Source organism: Leptopilina heterotoma, unplaced genomic scaffold (genome assembly GCF_015476425.1).
Source record: "Leptopilina heterotoma isolate Lh14 unplaced genomic scaffold, ASM1547642v1 Lhet_54, whole genome shotgun sequence".
NCBI classification, from domain to species: Eukaryota; Metazoa; Arthropoda; class Insecta; order Hymenoptera; family Figitidae; genus Leptopilina; species Leptopilina heterotoma.
The window spans coordinates 2,652,183-2,672,817 of NW_025111118.1; the positions used below are offsets into that span (position 1 = coordinate 2,652,183).

The window sequence follows — 20,635 nt, forward strand, 5'->3', positions numbered from 1 at the left end:
GTCTTTGTCATTTTTATATTCATAAAAATTTATTTATTAATTTTATTTGTATAAATTTTATTAGTAAAAATTTTATTAGCATAAAAGTTATAACAAAAATGTTGTCCAGAAATTCTAGTAAAAAAATTCTACTGTTTTTAGTCATTTCTGCCTATAAGTTCGGTAATTAAAAAAATACTTTTCTTTTTCACTATAAATTCATAGTCAAAAGTGACTAAAAATAGGAGAAATTTTAAACTAGAATTAGTGGACAATTTTTTGGTATTAACTTTTAAAATAATAAAAAATTTCTACTATTTCTAGTCAATGTGACTATAAATTTAATAGAAAAGAAAAGAATTCTTTTAATTATTTAATTTATAGTCAAAACTGACTAAAAATGGTAGAAATTATATATTAGAATTTGTGGATAACTTTTTTGTTATAACTTTTACAGAAATAAAAAAAGTCTACTATTTCTAGTCAATTTGACTATAAACTTACTAAAAAAGAAAAGTATTGTTTTAATTATAAAATTCATAGTCAAAACTGATTAAAAATAGTAGAAATTTTAAACTAGAATTAGTGGACAACTTTTTAGTTTTAACTTTTAAATATTACAAAATTTCTACTATTTCTGGACAATTTGACTATAATTTAGTAAGAGAGAAAAGTATTCTTTTTATTTTTAAATTCATAGTCCAAAATGACTAAAACTGGTAGAAAATTTAAACTACAACTAGTGGACAACTTTTTAGTTTTAACTTTTAAAATAATAAAAATTGTACTGACAATAATAGTAAATAAAGTTTTCAGAAAAAATGACAAAAAATTTGAATTACGCTATTACTAAATTCGTAGTAAAAAAATGATTAAAAATGATAAACAAATTTTTTTTTTGAATTGCTGTAATACTAATATTATTAGTGTAAATTTTATCAGTAAACATTTTTTAGCATAAAAGTTATCACTGAAAAGTTGTTCTCTAATTCAAGTAAAAAAATTCTTACCATTTTTAGTCATTTTCGACTATAAATTTAGTAATTAAAAAAATACTTTCCTTTCTTACTGAATTTATAGTAAAAAATGACTAAGTAGTAGAAATTTTTTTGTTATTATAAAAATTATTAACTAAAAAGTTGTCCATTAAATTCTAGTAAAAAATTACTGTCGTTTTTAGTAATTTTTTACTATAAATTTTGTAACTGAAAAATACTTCTTTTTGTACTGGATTCCGCTGGATTCACTGGTAAAAATAAAAAATAACTAAAAATAGTAGAAATTTATTAAATGTTTTAGTGAAGAACTTATTAGTTTTAAATTTTGTAGTAATTCAATTTTTTTGATATTTATTCTTAGAAACTTCTTTACTAATAACATCAGTAAAAATTTTATTAGTAAATAATTTTATGAGCATAAAAGTTATAAGTTCTGCACTAATTTAAGTTGAAAATTTCTGTTTTATATTTATTTTTTACTATGAATTCAGGTAAAAAAAAAAATATTTTTTTAATTACATATTGAATTTATAGTTAAAAATGACTAAAACTGGTGGAAATTATTTACTACAGTTTACTAATTCTAATTATTTAAAGTTTCTACCATTTTTAGTCATTTTTTTTACTATGAATTAAATAATTAAACAAAATTCTTTTTTTTTATTACTATAGTAATAAAAAAAAAAGAATTTTGTTTAATTATTATTTAATTCATAGTAAACTATGAACTATAACCAAATTTATAAATTTAGTCAAAACTGACTAAAAATAGTACCTTTTACTTCTTTTTTGTTTATCTATTTATTAGAAATTCATTTATAAATTAATTTTTTTAATTATCTGTTTAATGAAATATTATTGAGTTTTAACATGTACTATTGACAAAATATTGTTTATGTATGAATAACGGGAGAATGGGTGGATATTAGTAACAGAATTATACATGTAAGCTTCAAGCATGAATGACAGACACACTTAACCAACAACTTGAATTTCGCTAGAGGCGCAGAGAACAGTCCAAACAGTCACTGTCAGTCATCATTATTCACGAGCAGCTGTTTTAGACTCTCTCTATCTCTCATTTCCCTTCTTCTCAAAAACACATACGTAACTGATAATATATTGCCGCACACTTCTGTGCGCATCTTGTATATATGTACCATGACTGTTTTGGTTGTGCGGATTCAAAATTGACCGGTGTTCTGGGCTTTAGTTTTTAAAAATTCCGACAGAGGGAGGCGAACTCTGTCCTCTCGCTCGTGAGTTGGTGGGGCACTAGTATATAAGGGGAGGCGAGCGAGGCGAAAGCATACTTACCTGGCGCAGAGGCTACCGTGATCACCAAGGCGGTTCCTCCAGGGCGAGGCTCTTTCATTGCACTATACGATTGGGCTGACCCTTGCGAATATCCCTAATGTGGATATCTCGGGCGTATAATTTTTGTTAGTCGGGACTGCGTACGCGCTGTCCCGGAATAAATCAGTCTAAAAATAATTTTTTTAATCTCTCTTAGTTCATTTTTAATTGAGTTTTTCTATTATTTATTTATTGAATTATTATTTTTTTATTTAATTTCAATTGTATTATTTATATTTGAACTTTTTAATTTGATTAGTTAAATTATTATATACTATAGCAGCAATTCGCGCGCTTCTAACTTTCTATACTACCTTTTTAAATAAAATTAGTAATTTTAAAAATTTTCTAATTTAAATGTTTGTTAAAAACACTAAAAAAATTCAATTTTGAAGAATTTACAAATAATTGCAGAAAATCAATTATTTAAAAGAATAAAATTCAACTATGTTCAAAATTTGAAAAAAAGCCCAATTATCTTTATAAATAACAAAATTTTTCTCCAAAGTTCAATTATTTTCATAAGTGTCAAAAAAAATTCTTGTCCTAATTTCAATTATTTTAAAAAATTTTTCTAATTTTAAAAAATTTTAATAAAATTGTATACAAACAAATATTTAATTATTTTCGATTATTTTCATAAATAATAAAAATTTCACAGAAATTCAATTATTTTTATAAATAATAAAATTTTTTTAAGGAATTCAATTATTATTTTCATAAAAAATAATTTAAAATTCAAGAAAATAATAATTGAATTAAAATGATGAAAATAATTTTGATGAAGTTACAATATTCCTATACCTAATGTAAAATAATGTTTTTATCTCTCGGTCATCTTTTATAAGTTAATTAATTTAAAAAAGGTTTGAATTTGAAATAAAAAAATTTTTGTATCTAAGGATAACAAAAGACAAAAGTATAAACAAAAAAAACTTCATAGTGTGAGGGACAGAAAAAGTAAATGAATGAAAGAACATTTTTTTTTCAGGGAAATTTAGAAAATTAAGATTTTTTTCGACTTATTTTAAAAAATTGCGACTTTTTCAACTTTTATTTTAAAGATTGCAAAAAAATATATTTTTTAGTATGAAATGTAATTCATTTCGATTTTAATAGTGCGAAAAATAACTGTAAACAAATCTTCCAGAAATTATTTTTAAATCATTTTTCTACTTAAATTTTTGAAATATACAACTAAAAAGATTTTGAATAATTAAAATTTTGTAAAATTTAATTGAAAATAATTAATTTTTTTCAAGTATTTTGTTACAATTTTTGGAAATCAACTTTTGAAGAATTTTAATTGCAAATTTTGAAATAATTGAAATTTTGTAAAATTTAATTGAAAATAATTAATTTTTTTCAAGTATTTTGTTACAATTTTTGGAAATCAACTTTTGAAGAATTTTAATTGCAAATTTTGAAATAATTGAAATTTTGTAAAATTTAATTGAAAATAATTAATTTTTTTCAAGTATTTTATTACAAATTTTGGAAATCAACTTTTGAAGAATTTTAATTGTAAATTTTGAAAATAATTGAATTATCAAAAATTTTAATGAAAAATCTTTAGAGGTAAATTTAAAAATGAAAATTAATGAAAATTAACTTCTAATTTTTTAGAATTTAGTATTTTCTGTACTTTAAATATTTTTTAAAAACTACTTAATTCTTAGAATTTTGTTATCATAATTTTTTAAGATTTAATTATCTTGGAATAAGGCAAATAAAAATTTACATTTTTGGACTTATTAAAATTTCGGAAAAATCATGGTCATAATTAAAATTCTTCAAAAATTTAATTATTTCTATTTTTTTTTAAATATTATTACAGGGTTGTCACAAAAACTTAACATTCTTTTTCCTTGGATTTTTCCCTGATTTTCAGACAGAATTTCAACTTTTTTTCCCTGACCCTAAAGAATTGTAAAATTTTTCGAAAACATCAATAACTTCATTTTTAAATAAATATTTACTCATTATTATTTTTACATAAGAATTAAGATTTGCAAAAACTTTAAATTCAAACCATTTGAAATAAATTTTTATATTAGAAAATTCTTCGAGAATTCAATTATTTAAATAGAAAAATAAATCATTTATTGAATAGTTGAATGTTTCTTAAAATTGAATTTTTAAGAAGAATTTTATTAACAAGAATTCAATTAGTTTTACAAGTAATAAAATTTTTCACATAAATTCAATTATTTAAAAAAATGTAATAAAATTCGTTGAGTAAGAATTCAATTATTTTATTATCATAAATAATAAAATATTTCATAGGAATTCAATTATTTTTAATACAATTTTAAATTTATTCCTCGAAAAATGTAATTAATTTTAAAAACTTTTTGCAAGAATTTATTTGAAAAACAATTTTTAATAAAATTCTTGATAAGAATTAAATTATTTTCAAAAATTTTAAATTCTTTGAAAAAATTCAATTATATTTATAAAAAGTGAAATTCATCGCAGAAATTAAATTATTTTCAAAACCAATTTTAATAATAAAATTAATAAAATAATAAAATTTCACGAAAAGATTCAATTATTTAAAAAAAATTTTATTAACATTCTTGTTGAGAATATTATTTTCAATAATTTTAATAACATTATTTGGAAGAATTTGATTCTTTTTATAAATAATAATATTTTTTGCGAGCATTCAATTATTTCCAATACAATTTTAATTAAATTTTCTCGAAAGAATTCAATTATTTAAAAAAAAATTTATTATTGTTAATAAACATTGTTAGTAAAAAATACTATTGCGTATAAATATTATTAGTAATAATTAATAAATACTTTTACTAATAAATATGATTTTTAATAAACAAAGCTTAGTAAAAAAATATTACCAATAAATATTATTAGTAATAAATACTTTTATTAATAAATATGATTTTTAATAAACAAAGCTTAGTAAAAAAATATTACCAATAAATATTATTAATAATAAATACTTTTATTAATAAATATGATTTTTAATAAACAAAGCTTAGTAAAAAAATATTAACAATAAACATTATTAGCAATAAATACTATTATTAATAAATATTGTTAAATATAATAACATATTAGCTTTAATATTATACATTTTTCTCAATAAATATTATCATAATATCTTGAATTAATATTTATGAATTGGATCAAGCTGACAGAGGTAATTTTATAATCAGTTCCAGAAATAGATATGCATACATGTTATATGAATATAATATAGAGAAGGAAGAATTGCATTTCCCTGTTGAATTCAATTCTCTTCATTTCTCAGTCAATTATAAACGAGTATAATTGTGTTCTTTCACATTTTGTTGTTATTATGGTTCAATCATGATTACATGCTATCGAAAAAGTTTCATCTTTTTTTCTATACATATATATTCTCTTGAGTTTTATTTTTTTTTATACTCGGAAATTGTTTATTGTTGGAAACGTTTCATTTGATAAAAATTGTTTATAATAGGGAAAAAATTAATTACGAAAATTTAATTTAAAAAATTGTTTAATATAAAAAATTGTTTATAATAGGGAAAAAATTAATTACGAAAATTTAATTTAAAAAATTGTTTAATATAAAAAAATTTTAATAAAAAAATTTTATTTCCAATATTGTTTGATGCGGGGAAAGTTTTATTTTAAAAAATTGTTTAATATATGGAAAAATTTAATTTTGAAAATTGTTTAATATGGAAAATATTCATTAAAAAATTCACTAATGAAGAAAAATTACGTTAATGAAACAGTTATTTTCCTTTATTTTTTACTTTCCAGTAATATTAAAAAGTTTTTGTTTCATTATTTACTGCGCAATAAGTTCGAGAAACTCGAATTAGAATGAAAAGAGAAATTATGTAATTGTTCCTTCGAGTTTCAACAGTAGATTTTCGAAAAGTAAAACTTGGGTAAAATTTTCCCGCGTCTTTTCGTTGAGAAAGATTTTTTTTTTTTTTTTCTTGAAATCGATTAGTTTTTTTTTCTCACAATTTGTGGGCCGCTCTGTGTCGTTAAATCCACGAATAAAGCGGTGGGGGCAAACAATTAATTATCGTTCTACGACAACCGCGTCTCGTAACATACACACACACATATACACACTGAGCTTTTGCAAAAGCTCGTGAAACATCCATTGGGGGGCTATTATCATGCGCGAGCGAACATTTCAACAAGACTGAAAAACGCCCATCCCACTCGTCTATTTCTTTCCACTATTTCCTCTCAGTTTTGCAAACTGTTATTTTTACTTTTAATTATACCCTTCTGCAAAAGGTTTATACCTCGGTTGCACCTTTTATAACACGTTTCAATATTCATTTTCGTTGTGTTCTTCTCGCGATTTCTGTTCTTTATATGTTCTTTTTGCTTTTTTCTCTTCTTTCCATTTTTTTTTTTTATTTTGCAAATTGGTAATTTTCTCTCGAATAGAATTTACACAGTTTTTTTTATTGTATAGTTGCTGTTTTTTTATTGATCTTCAAATTTTATTATTTTTTAGCGTAGTTGAAAAATTTTTTTTAGTAGAATTTTTCTATTTCTTGTATTAATATTTTGTTTTCCTTTTCTTAGAATTTTTTTTATTTTTTTTATATTAAAATTTTTTTAATTCCTTTTATTAAGTTTTTTTTATTTTTTATTGTCATTACAAAACTTTGTTTATAATAGTTGTGATGCTTTTTACCTTCTAGTTGGCAATTTAATTAAAAATACAATTTTAAAAAATTTATTTATCGCAGTAAAAAATTGAAAATTGATTAAAAATTATATAAAAATTCAATTTTTGCATAAATAATAATTTGTACCTATACAGAAACTCAATTTTTATATTTTAAATTCTGAATTTGAAATTAAAAGAAAAGAAAACTATATGAAAATTTGTGTTACTGGAAATATAAATTGATGAAATTTATTATTACATAATTTATTCCTGAATTAATTATTAATTAATTTAATATTATCAAATAAATTTTATTTTTAATAATTATTATTACTAAAGAATACTATTATTAATAAATATTATTCAATTGTTCAAAAATGCAATAATGTTAAAATCTCTTTTGAAATTTACTTATTTCTAAAAATTACTACTTTTAGAAAAATAATAAATTAATAATTTTAAAAATTAATATTAAAATATTTTCATACTTTTATAACAATAAAAAATATCAAAAATACGATTGAAAAACATTTTAAAATTAAAATAACTTTAAGAATTTTTTTACTATAAATCTTTCAAATTAGTTTTGTAAAATTTTTGTTAAAATTTTTTTCTAAATCAATTATTATCAATTATTTTTAATTATTTTTAGAAAATTTTTCTATAATTTAAAACAAAAATTCAATATTTCATAAAAATTGCAACTCTAGCTTTTCTTGTTTTCTTTTAAAAGAAAAGTTTAATAATAGATTATTTCACATATTTGAAAATATGTGAAAAATTAGTGAAACTTATAGTGAATTAGTGAAAATTAAGTAAAATTTTCTTTGGAAACAATTGAATTTTTTTTAAAACAATTTTTCGAAAAATATTTAAAAAATAATCAAGTTTTCAGAAGAATTATAAATAAAAATATTAAAAATTCATGATTTTCCGAAATTCTAATGATAAAAGTATAAAAGTGGATTTTTTTCAATTATTACATTCTTCGTAGATAATTTAATTTTCAAAAATTATCATTTAAAAAAAACCAAGACTTACTTTTTTAAAAAATACTTTAATATGACTTTTTTGAAGATAGTAAATTTATTATTAGGATTAATATAATTATAATGTTATATTATTATAATTTGCAAGTATAATTCTTCAAAACTTGATTTAAAAAATTTTTAAAGAAAAAAAAAATGTTTTAAAATGTTTTTTTAAATACAGTCGAACCTGGATAAGTGGAACCTCAAGGGACTAAAGTTCTTGTTCCACTTATAGAGGTATTCCACTTATCTAGGTTATTTAAGGTCAAATTACTTGTGCAGGGACTGCAAAGAATGTTCCACTTAAAGAGGATTCCCACTTATCAAGGGACCACTTATCCAGGTTCGACTGTAATGTCAATTTTTTTCAATTATTAATTATTCAATTAATTAATAATAATTAATTGAAGAATAAAAATAATAGTTTGAAATGTATTTTATACTAATTTCATAATTAATTTTTCATTAATTTTTTTAAATTTTCATTTTTTTGTATCACAATTATTAATTATAAATTTATTTTTATTTGTCTAATTGACAGTAAAATGAAAATTAAGTCAAGTTGTGATTTTTTTTAAATTCGCGGTCAAGTTTTGCAAAATTTTACTTTTTTAAAAAAAGGGTTTTCAACTTTTTTCTAACGCTTTTCAAAAACGTCAATTTGCAGTTTAATGAATTTTAACCGAACAAATGAAATGATTGAAAGAAAAAGAAATTTAAAAAAAAAAAAAAAAAAAAAAAATTGATTTGCATGTATATAAAGAAAATTGACATTTTACCGGCGCTTACTTTTGTGAATTCGGGGCATGCGCTTCGCTGGGGCAATGTTATATATCCCCTTCACACAGGGGCGCGAAACCGTTGCGGCAGTTTAGTCGCAACAGCACGTTGTGCTGAGATGTTTCGTTCCGGTTCGTTTTCCTCAAAACTGTCATATTCGGTGTTCGTAAATTTCCCATTAGCGCCGAAAAAAATCATGTTTCTCCCGATAGGTGATTAGAACACAAAACAAAAAGGTTTCAATACGAATTTCTCGATTTGTGGATTTTTTTTTAATTTCGAAATTTTTTGCTCCTTTTAAGAAAAGTGACTTGGATATATAAGGAAATTACCAAAAGCGAAATCTTCGATTAGAAAGATTTTCATCAGTGGGGCAAATTTTCCTTTTTTGAAATTGTTTTTTTTTTAGTTTCTTTTCGGTTTCTTAAGTTATGTCACTGAGAAATAAAATTTGATTTAAATGACCGATTAGTTGTCTATTGGCAAATAAATATATTTACTTGAATCAGGTAATTTTTAATTGAACTAAATAAATATTTACTTGAATCAAATAATTTTTATTTTAAACAAAGAAGTATTTACTCCAATCAAATAATTTTTAGTTGAAGCAAAGAAATATTTCCTTGAATCAAGTAATTTTTATTTGAATCAAAGAAATATTTACTTGAATCAAGTAATTTTTATTTGAACCAAAGAAATATTTGCTTTAATTAAATAATTCCTTTTTTGGACTAGAGAATTATTTGCTTGAGTCTAATAATTTTTATTTGAATCAAAGGAATATTTGCACGAATCTAATAATTTTGATTTGAATCAAAGAAATATTTGCTTGAATCTACTAATTTTTATCTGAGCCAAAGAAATATTTACTTAAATTAAATTAAATTTTAGTTAAACCAAAGAAATATTTGCTTGAATCTAATAATTTTTATTTGAACCAAAGAAATATTTGCTTGAATCTAATATTTTTTATTTGAACCAAAGAAATATTTACTTGGATCAAATATTTTTTATTGAAGTCAATTAAATGGTATTTGCTTCAAATAATAAATTTATTGGTTCATTTACAATTCATTTGGCTTAAATAAAATTAGAATAATTAAAAAATTATTTTTCTAAAATAAAATTTATTTGAAAATAAAGAAGTAATCGGTTTTTTGAATCAAATTAATTTTTTTCAATGATAGATTCCATTGCTTTACTTACAATTTTCCAAGTGATTTTTTTTTTTTTTTGAGTCAAATGAAAAATTTAGAATTGTAATTATTTTTTATTATATCTAAAGAGAGAATCATTTTTACACTCTGGGAAAAATGATATTTGAAAGAAATACTCTTCTTTGTTGTATAAACCAAAGTTTTAGATAGCACTACTTTTTGTTTATTCTATAAATAAAGTTTGCCTAAATAAATTTAATTTTATTATTTTTTATTATTATTATATTTTATTAGATATTATTTTATTACTTTATAATTATTTATTTATTTTTCTATTCTATTTAATTCTTTTATTTTATTATTTATTTCATTTCATTATTTTAGTTATTTTCATTCTAAAGTTTATTCTAAATAAAGTTCATTAAATCCCGCAAATAAATTTAATTTAAAATTTAATTTTAGTTTGATTCTAATTTAATTTAAATAAACATTTGGTTTAGTTTAAGAATGTTTGTATTCGAGGAAGGAATTTAAAAATTCACCTGAAGCAAATTTTCAGTTGAATCAAACAAATTTTTTGTTGTCAATTAATTTATTTTGTTTATTCAATCAAAATTTAGTTGTTTCAAATAAAATTCTCCCTGAGTGTAATAATCAAAATTCAATTACTTTTTTATTTTCAAAAAATGTCAATGCAACTTAATTTAAAATCGTTCATTTATTTTTGATATTGAATTTTAAAAATTAAAAAATTGAAAATTGTGAGAATTGAAAATTAAAATTGATATTGAAAATTCGTTAATTAAAAAATTTAAAGTTGTGAAAATTGAGAATTGTGAAAATTAAAAAATTGATAATTGAATATAAATATTGTGAAAATTAAGAAATTGAAAATTTGATAATTTAAAAATTGAAAGTTGTGAAAATTGAAAATTGTGAAAATTAAGTAATTATAAAATTGAAAATTGTGAAAGTTAAACAATTGAAAGTTGTGAAAAATGAAAATTTGAGAATAAAAAAATTGAAAGTTGTGAAAATTGAAAATTTGAGAATAAAAAAATTGAAAGTTGTGAAAAATGAAAATTTGAGAATAAAAAAATTGAAAGTTGTGAAAATTGGGAAAATTGTGAAAATTAAAAATAAAAATTAGAGAATTAGAAAATTAAAAAATTGGAAATTGTAATAATTAAAAAATTGAAAATTAAAAAATGGAAATTAATTTATTTTTCCCATTTTAATTAATTTTCCATTAAATGGAGATAATTCAAGGTTATTGAAATCTTTTCAAGGTCACTAATGGAGGTTCGCCGTAATTTTGCGTTTTGACACTTGGCCAGTCGTATATATATATATAATAATAACATTAGGGGAAGATTTCCAAATTGCATTACAAAGTTAACGAGTGAACGATCATGGTGAAACGATTTATGAGGATTTTGATGATAATGATTGCATGGACGGTTGATTTTACCGCAGCCGGAAGTTGCAGAGCTGCGAAATTATGTTGCCAGGGTCGAGATTCCGGATGTGTAATTCAAAAAGCATCACCCAATGCAATAATTGAGAGTCCTCGTGACACTCCGTGTTATTGCGATCACGCTTGTTTGAAACTCAACGATTGTTGTAATGATTTTAAAGAGGCTTGCAATGGTAATTTTTTTTTTCATTTCCTCATTCCTTATTTATTTGACGACCACATGTATTTAATTATTCTCTTTTATGTTTCATTCTCATTTGTGCGTGATTTAAAATTTTTCAAGTTTCATTTATACTTCAAAGGTGATTTTTTGACTTTTTATTTTTACTAGGCATATATTGATTTAAAAGTTTAAATATTTACAAATAGATTTCAAAATTAGATTTCATTGGATTTCCTTAGTTTGACTAATTTTATTTTAATTTAAGTGGAATGGAGTTTGATTTTAAATAATAGAATTCAGTTTGAGTAAAGGGATTGAATTTTAATAATTTAAGAAATTTAATTTTTATCAAATTTTATAATAGAATTCTAATAATAGCATTTTTGGCATAGAATTTAGTAATAGAATTTTAATAACATTTAAGTAATGAAGTTTGAATAGTTAAAATATTTCATTTCAATATTTTTACCAAACAAATTAGTTTTTAATTTGAATATTGCCAAAACGGATTTTTTCTAAAGTTCCCAACGATCAAATGAACGAATATTTTTTTCTACTTCGATATTTTCAAAAATTGATTGATTAAAAATAAATGTTCGGAATTTTAAGAACACAAATTGTATAAGTTAAAATCTTTTGTTTGTTAATTAAAAAATGTTAATTAAAGTCTTCGATTAAAAATTAAAAATTAACGTTTTTAGTTAAATTTTTTTATTTACTGCTTGTTTCGATTGTTAAAGAAAATTTAGTTTTCAAAGTGAAATTTTCACGGAGAGACCGAGATTACTAATTTTTGTATAAAATCACACTAGAATTTACTATTTTCACATTGCAACCACCGGAAATAAGGGGACTTTTTGTATTTTTTACTATTTTCTACACTAAGTCACTAATCCCGACAAATGTTCACCAAATTAGCAAAGTTTCTTACTATTTCGTCCAATAGTTCCAAATAACTGTAGTAAACTCAGAAGCATTGTGTACGTAAAATTACTACAGTCGTTTGTAAATGCAGAAAGAAAGAGTGAAAGAAAAAATACGGATTTTTGTCGCCGGTTTCCCGTCAATTCTTGACTAATGGAGACAAACTGGAAGGATTTTTACATACACAGACACACACACACTTATATATTTGTTGTATAAATATTTGAAGACACACACATGTTTATTTCACTTATATGTATAGACGCGGTTAATTAATACACAAATACACAACTGCACGCACGACAACGAATTTCACTGAAAGTATACATCTTTGTTTCCTTATATATTGAATGATGAAAATTTACAGCACTTACGAGAAAGCAATTTACTTTTAACAACTTATTATAAGACATAGTTCTTGGGACAGGAATAAATGCAAAGTTTATTAATTTATAATGGTCAATTTCTGAGATACCGAACGACCTACGTTTCACTTTATATTTAATTATTGTAGATAATATCCAAATTTATTTTACATACGCGAAACATAGTCACTATCAATGATCGGATGGCATCGGCTCATTTACGGAGATTGACGAAGTTAGCAACCAATAGAAATGCAGGCGCCATATGACTGCACTCGCTAGCCACACTTGCTCACCAAAAATTACTACAGTGGATAGTAGGTTTTAGTGGAAAATGTTTACATTTGTCAGATTTTGTCTAATTAAATTTGAGAAAACTATAATCAATTTTCGCTACATTTACAACTCTTACACAAAATATTAAAACTTGCTATTTCAATGTAGCAAATTTATCTATTTCTTTTGTAAATTTATCTAATTCTGTAGCACATTATGCTAAAAGTCCCCTTATTTCCGGTCATTGCAACCATTTTTAGTAATTTTTACGAATGTGGGTCTCTCCGTGTTCTTTTGAGCAAATAAGAGAATTGAAGAAATAGACTCAAACAAATTAAAGTTTTACACACAGAGAAATATTTCATTTTAACCAAACAAAAATTGAGTTAAGTAAAAGTATATTTTTCTCAGAATCTATATTAACCTATTTATTCCGTTACAACGAAAAAATATTATTTGATCCGAGAAAAATTGTTTTTTGACTAAAATAAAATTTTTATTTCAATGAAATAGAATTTATTTGAAACTTTTATTTTTTTAAATTTATTTTAAATTCATTTGGAACAAATAAAATTCTTTGAAACAAATTATTTCAAATTTATTTCTAAGAAATACAAAAATTGACTTGTGACAAATAAATTTTTACTTGGAAAAAATAAATTCACAATGGGAAAAAATAAATTCTTAATTGTAACAATTAAATTCTTAATTGTAACAAATAAATTCTTAACTGTAACAAATAAATTTTTATTTGAACCAAATTATTTCAAAATTTATTTTCAAGAAATAAAAAATTTATTTGTAATGAATAAATTTTTATTCGAACCAAATACAATTTATTTCAAACGAATAAATTCTTATTTGCCACAAATAAACTTTTATTTGACCCAAAAAAAATTTATTTCGATTAAATAAAATTGATTTCAATTTGATCAAATTTACTACAATACTTCAAACAAATAAAAATTTATTTCAAACACATAAATAAATTAGTAGACTCCGAAACAAATATATAAATTTTCTAAAAAAAAAAAATCTTTAAGAAAAAGAAATCTTTCTGGAAAAGAGATAATTTTTCCTGACCTTCCTTAAAGTCACACATAGAAAATAATTGTCGGCGAGAAAAAAAATATTAATCTGCAAAAAAAAAGAAAATTTTTTTCACGATTAATTTAATTAATGAGTGAAGAAATACAATATAATAGTTGTTTAAAAATAAAATGTCAATATGAGAAAAAGCATATACCACTCGAAGAGTTAAGTTTATACAGACCTAAGTAAAGAAGGTTTGTGGCGAACGCAGCAGAAAATTGCTGAAGCTTTTATGCTAATGAGGTGTGCTTTTTCTCTCTCTCTCTCTCTCTCTCTCTCTAGTCCTGACTCTGGAAAATATACTTTGAGACTAAAAATTATAGAACAGACATAATCGAATGTAATGTGCGAACACTTATTTTTTTCTCCAAATTACCAAAATGAAAGATTCTCATAAAACATTTTTTTCATTAGTTGGCATAAAGTGTGTAATCAGTATGTATACTATAAAAAAGAGAGGGAGGGAAAAAAAAATTCTACGCATAGATATACTTTATGGAAAAATCGAAAATTTAAATTTTATCTCTCAACTTTTATTTTACACGTTACTTTTTTTTTACCATACACTTTAAAATTTGATTTTTTCAGTTTTATGTTTTTTCGGTTTAATTTCTCTAAAAGTTTTCCAATTTCTCGTACGTGTGGAAATGGTGAAATGGAAAATTTTTTTTTGGTGCTGATCGCTTATTATTAATGATTAATTAAAATTATTGTATTATTGTTATTATACTGATACTATTACAATTAGTACAATTATTACTATTACTACTTTTATTACTATTATTACTATTTATTTTATCATTTTACTATTTTTCTATTTTATTTTTATTATTTACTTTTAATTATTATTTATCAAATAAATTTTTAATTGATATTTGAATTAATAAATATTTACATTTTATACATCAGTAAATATTTATATATCATTATATTTCCTATCAGTAAATATTTATAATATTTATAATCGCAGAGACAAATAATTTTTAATCGAATCAATTGAATCGTATTGCAATTATAATATTGTAATATTAAAAAATTAAAAATTTTAAACTTAGAAAAGTTACAAAATTTTTAAATAAAAATTTTACTTTAACAAAAAAGATTTTTATTTGTGCTAAATTTTTGCTTGGAACTAAACTATTGTCTTCAAGTAAATATTTATTTAATTTCAAGAGAAATTATTTGATTTAAGCGAATATTTATTTGTTTCAAGTGAATATTTATTTGTTTCAAGTAAATATTTATTCAATTTAAATATAAATTATTTGAAAACAATTATTTTATTTGAAGAAAAAAAATTGTTTGATTTAAATAAAAAAATTATTTGGTTCAAATAAATATTTATTTGGTTTAAAAAAGAATTTAAAAACAATTATTTGATTTAAGAAAATATTTCTTTGATTTACATATAAAAATTATTTGGTTCAAGTAAATATTCAAGAAAATATTTCTTTGATTTAAATATAAAAATTATTTGGTTCAAGTAAATATTCAAGAAAATATTTCTTTGATTTAAATATAAAAATTATTTTGTTTAGGTAAATATTTATTTGATTTAAAGATAATTGCTTTATTCAAAAGAATATTTTTCTTTGATTCAAGTAAATGTTCATTTATTTAAGGAAAAATTATTCGCTCTATGAAAATATTTCTGTGATTTAAATATAAAAATTATTTGCTCTAATTAAATATTTATTTGATTAAATAAAAATGTTATGGTTTAAGTAAGTTTTATTGATTTATTTATATTATTGGAAATGAAAATTTAATGTATGTAAATATAAATTATTTACCTGTAGTGAATTTATTATTTTACTTTATTACCTCATAATGAAATAATTATTATTTAAATAAACCTATAATATTGATTCTAACCAAATAATGTTTATTTATATAATAATTATTTTATTCCAGTAAATATTTATTTTATTTAAGTAAACATTATTTGTTCTATGAAAATATTTTTTTTTATTTAAGGGCATTTGAACCTTGATGACGTTACAGTTTGTGCAAAGCATGTGTGACGTCATCAAGGTTCAAATGCCCTTAAATAAAAATTATTTTGTTGAAGTGAATATTTATTCGATTTAAGAAAAAATTATTTGATTCAAGTAAATATTTATTTAAGGAAAAATTGTTTGCTTCAAATAAATATTTATTTTATTTGGTTCAAGTAAGTATTTATTTCAGTTGAATACAAATTATTTGGTTCAAGTAAATTATTTACTGATTTTGAATAAAAATTATTCGCTAAAAGTAAATTTTTATAATTTCACTAGAAATTCTTTGTAAATCTTCTAAATTTCTTCTAAATATTTAAAAATCTTTAAAGTCTTGTAATTTTTTTTAAAAATTCTATTTATGGAAGAAAAATGTGAATTAAGTTAGTAAATTTTCTAAATTTCTTCTAAATCTTTAAAAAATTTTAAAGTCTTGTAATATTTTTTTAAAATTCTATTTATGTAAGAAAAATGTTAATTGAGTTGTATTTTAATGTATACAGAGTAAAATTGCCACTTTTCTCTAAAGTCATAAAAAAAAATGCGAAACACATTAAATGCTGCAAACAAGTGAGAGAATAAAATTTTAAAGAGGAACAAAACTAATGTAAATGAGTTTAGAAAATAAAACACGAGATTATGGCGTAATGAAATTTTACGGTCTAAGAGAAAGACACACGTAATTTGCGTATACAAAATATTATGAAAATTCAAAAAAGAAAAAAGAAAAAAAAATATTATACACCATTTATAGTTTGAAAATGGTGAAAATTTTTCGATACACAGACAAAGTGCAACGATTCGTGAACTCGCCTCTTTTGTTAAGAAAACGGGTGTGCGCGAAAACGGTAATGGCTTAAGTAAGTGGTCCCCATCCATTGGTGGATTTTTTTACATTTATTTTCACCAAGGGAAATTCTTTTTCAAGGTGGCAGAAAAGAAGTTGAGTTTATTTATGGGTTGTGAGAAGAGTGAACGGGATATAGGAGGATCGAGCCGCGCGCGCGTTGAAGAAAGAAGAAAAAAAAGGAGGAGGAAATAAAAAAAATAAAAAAAAAAATAAAATGAGAAAAAAAAGAAGGGGTGAGAGTTTGAGCGCGCGTATACAAGAAATAGAGCGAACAGAAGGATCATCCTCGAATATACCCTTCGGACATACGCCATGTTCCATGAAGAATGTACTTTCGTCCAGCAAACATTCTCTAAAGAAGAACAAGTGCGAAAGAAAATAAGAAAATAATGTCCAGAGAGAGAAAGAGATCTGTACAATGGGATTTCCTTCTGAATCTAAAGGTCGAAACCTTTTAGTTCGGGAAACATTTTTCTTGAAAGAATATCTTCGATTCGACTTTTCTTCTTTTTTTTTGTTTATATATATATATATATATATGGTGTATATAAGCTTTTTTAATATCTTTTCTGGTAAATTTTATATCACACTTCTCGTAAATGTTCCATCACTTTTTGTGTATTTGGTTTGAAAAATCGTTTTGAAAACTTCTTTTAAAAGGATAAAAAACAAAATGAAAAAGAGAGCACTAAAAAATTTCCTTGATACAAAATAATATTACTTTTTTATTCAAATACATATATTATTTGAGTCGTGTAATTTTCAATTGAACCAAATAAATAATTATATATTTGAATCAAATTAATTTTTGTTGAACCAAAGAAATATTTGCTTGAATCAAATAATTATTGTTTAAATCAAAGAAATATTTGGTTAAATCAAATAATTTTTGGTTGAATCAATAAAATATTTACTTGAATCATGTAATTTTTATTTGAACCAATTAAATATTAGCTTGAATCAAAAAATTTTTGTTTGAGCCAAAGAAATATTTAATTAAATCTTATAATTTTTATTTAAGCCGAAGAAATATTTGCTCGAATCAAATAATTTTTGTTTGAATTAAAGAATAATTTGCTTAAACCAAAGAAATTTTAGTTGAATCAAAGAAATATTTACTTGAATCAAATAATTTTTGTTGAACCAATTAAATATTTACTTGAATCAAATAATTTTTGTTTGAATCAAAGAAATATTTGGTTAAATCAAATAATATTTGGTTGAACCAAAGAAATAAGTCCTTGAATTATGTAATTTTTGGTTCAACCAAAGAAATAATTCCTTGAATCATGTAATTTTTATTTGAACCAATTAAATATAAGCTTAAATTAAATAATTTTTGTTTGAGCTAAAGAAATATTTGCTTGAATCTAATAATTTTTATTTTAACTAAAAAAAATATTAGCTTGAATCAAATAATTTTTGTTTGAATTAAAGAAAGATTTGCTTAAACCTTAGAAAATTTAGTCGAATTAAAGAATTATTTACTTGAATCAAATAATTTTTATTTGAACCAAAAAAATATTAGCTTGAATCAAATAATTTTTGTTTGAATCAAAGAAATATTTGCTTAAACCTAAGAAATTTTAGACGAAACAAAGAAATATTTACTTGAATCAAATAATTTTTGTTTGATACAAAGAAATATTTACTTTAATCAAATAATTATTGTTTGATTCAAAGAAATATTTGCTTTAATTAAATAATTTTTTTTTTGACTAAATATTTATTTGCTTGAGTTTAATAATTTTTATTTGAATCAAAGAAATATTTCCATGAATACAATAATTTTTATTTGCATCAAAGAAATGTTAGCTTGAATGAAATTATTTTTGTTTTAGCCAAAGAAATATTTGCTTGAATCAAATAATTTTTATTTGAACCAATTAAAAATTTGCTTGAATCTAATAATTTTTTAGTAGACCTAAAAAAATATTAGCTTGAATCAAATAATTTTTGTCTGAATCAAAGAATTATTTTCTTAAAACTAAGTAATTATAGTTGAACTGAAGAAAAATTTACTTGAATCAAATAATTTTTGTTTGAATAAAAGAAATAATTGCTTTAATTAAATAATTTTTTTTGAATCAAAGAAATGTTTTCTTAAACCAAAGAAATTTTAGTTGAACTAAAGAAAAATTTAGTTGAATCAAATAATTTTCGTTTGAATCAAAGAAATATTGGCTTTAGTTAAATAATTTTTTTTTGGACCAAAGAATTATTTGCTTGAGTCCAATAATTTTTATTTGAATCAAATAAATATTTCCATGAATCAAGTAATTTTTATTTGAAACAATTAAATATTGGCTTGAATCTAATAATTTTTATTTGAACCAAACAAATATTTGCTTCAATCTAACTAGATTTTATATTTGTTTCAAATAAATTTTATTTGCTTTAAACAAAATTTTATTGAGTTCATATAAAATTTGAATTTGGTTCAAACAAAATTTTATTCGGTTCAAATAAAATTATATTTAGTTCAAACAAAATTTTATTTGGTTCAAATAAAAAATGTTCCTCTGTGTGTGAAATTTGCTTCAAATACTGAAATAATTGAATTAAATACAATTAATTTGATTCAAGTAAATATTTATTTGACAATAGACAAGTAATTAATTATTATTTGAATCAAATAAATTTTCTTTACAGTTTAAATTGAACCTACTTTACTTTATTTAAAGAAATTATATATTTACTTGAAGCAAAAAAATTGAGTTTGGATTAAAAAAAAAAATTATTTGACGCAAAGAAATTGGTTTTGAATAAAAAAAATATTTTTTTGTAGCAAATAATATTTATTGAAATAAAGTAAAATAGTAAATTTATTTAATTCAAGCAAATAATTTGTATTTAAATAAAACAAAATTATTTACTCAACTTAAATCAAATAACTAACTTTTAATTGAAAAATTTTATTTATATCTCAACTATTGTAAATTATATTATTTATATTTATTGAATTATATAATAAAAAAATAAATAAACATAACTTATAATATATAAATATAAAAAAATGAATACAACATATAATATATAAAAATAAAAAAATAAATATAAAATTATATTTAAAAATTGAAAAAAAAAATTTTTCAACATTAAACATTTATTTCTGCTCGAGAGAGAAATTTTTATATTTATTGTATGAAGAAGGAATGAAAAACCCATTGAAAATGGAAAGATAAAAGCGAAGATAGCGAATGATCTTTGAAAATAAAACTAAAACTTTGGGAGATGAGCTGATAATGGAGTGAGATTTTCCAACATTGCATTTATCACTTCACTCAAGTACCTATTCCATTTTCTCTTCAAGGAATAATTTCCTATTACAATTCGGAAATTGTCAACATTACAATATAGTAAATTTGCGCTTGAATGCAAAAATTTCTTCTTTTCTCCCTCAATATTCCCCTTCTTTTTATTTTTCTCTTTTTTTTTACTTCCCCCCCCCCTTTTTTTTTCTTATAGGAAACAACTGGCGGAAATTTTCCTTAAAAACCATTAAAAAGCAAAAAAAGAAGAAGAAATTT

At 21.6% G+C, this 20,635-nt stretch overlaps 1 protein-coding gene and 1 non-coding gene across 5 annotated transcripts in view; both read left to right on the forward strand.

Annotated features, from left to right (window-relative positions):
• The first annotated feature begins 2,286 nt into the window (after window positions 1-2,286).
• LOC122508562 lies at window positions 2,287-2,450 on the forward strand. The gene has a single exon (XR_006302246.1). It is a non-coding gene; the product is annotated as a U1 spliceosomal RNA (small nuclear RNA).
• Window positions 2,451-8,871: 6,421 nt separating this feature from the next.
• LOC122508345 (somatomedin-B and thrombospondin type-1 domain-containing protein-like) overlaps window positions 8,872-20,635 on the forward strand; it is a 43,476-nt gene continuing 31,712 nt past the window's right edge. Inside the window, exons 1-2 of one of the 4 annotated variants that reach the window (XM_043621629.1) lie at window positions 8,872-9,013; window positions 11,248-11,608. In XM_043621629.1, the coding sequence (XP_043477564.1) occupies window positions 11,371-11,608 (238 nt within the window). In that variant the 5' untranslated portion in view covers window positions 8,872-9,013; window positions 11,248-11,370. The other 3 variants (XM_043621628.1, XM_043621632.1, XM_043621631.1) reach the window with 3 other exon arrangements.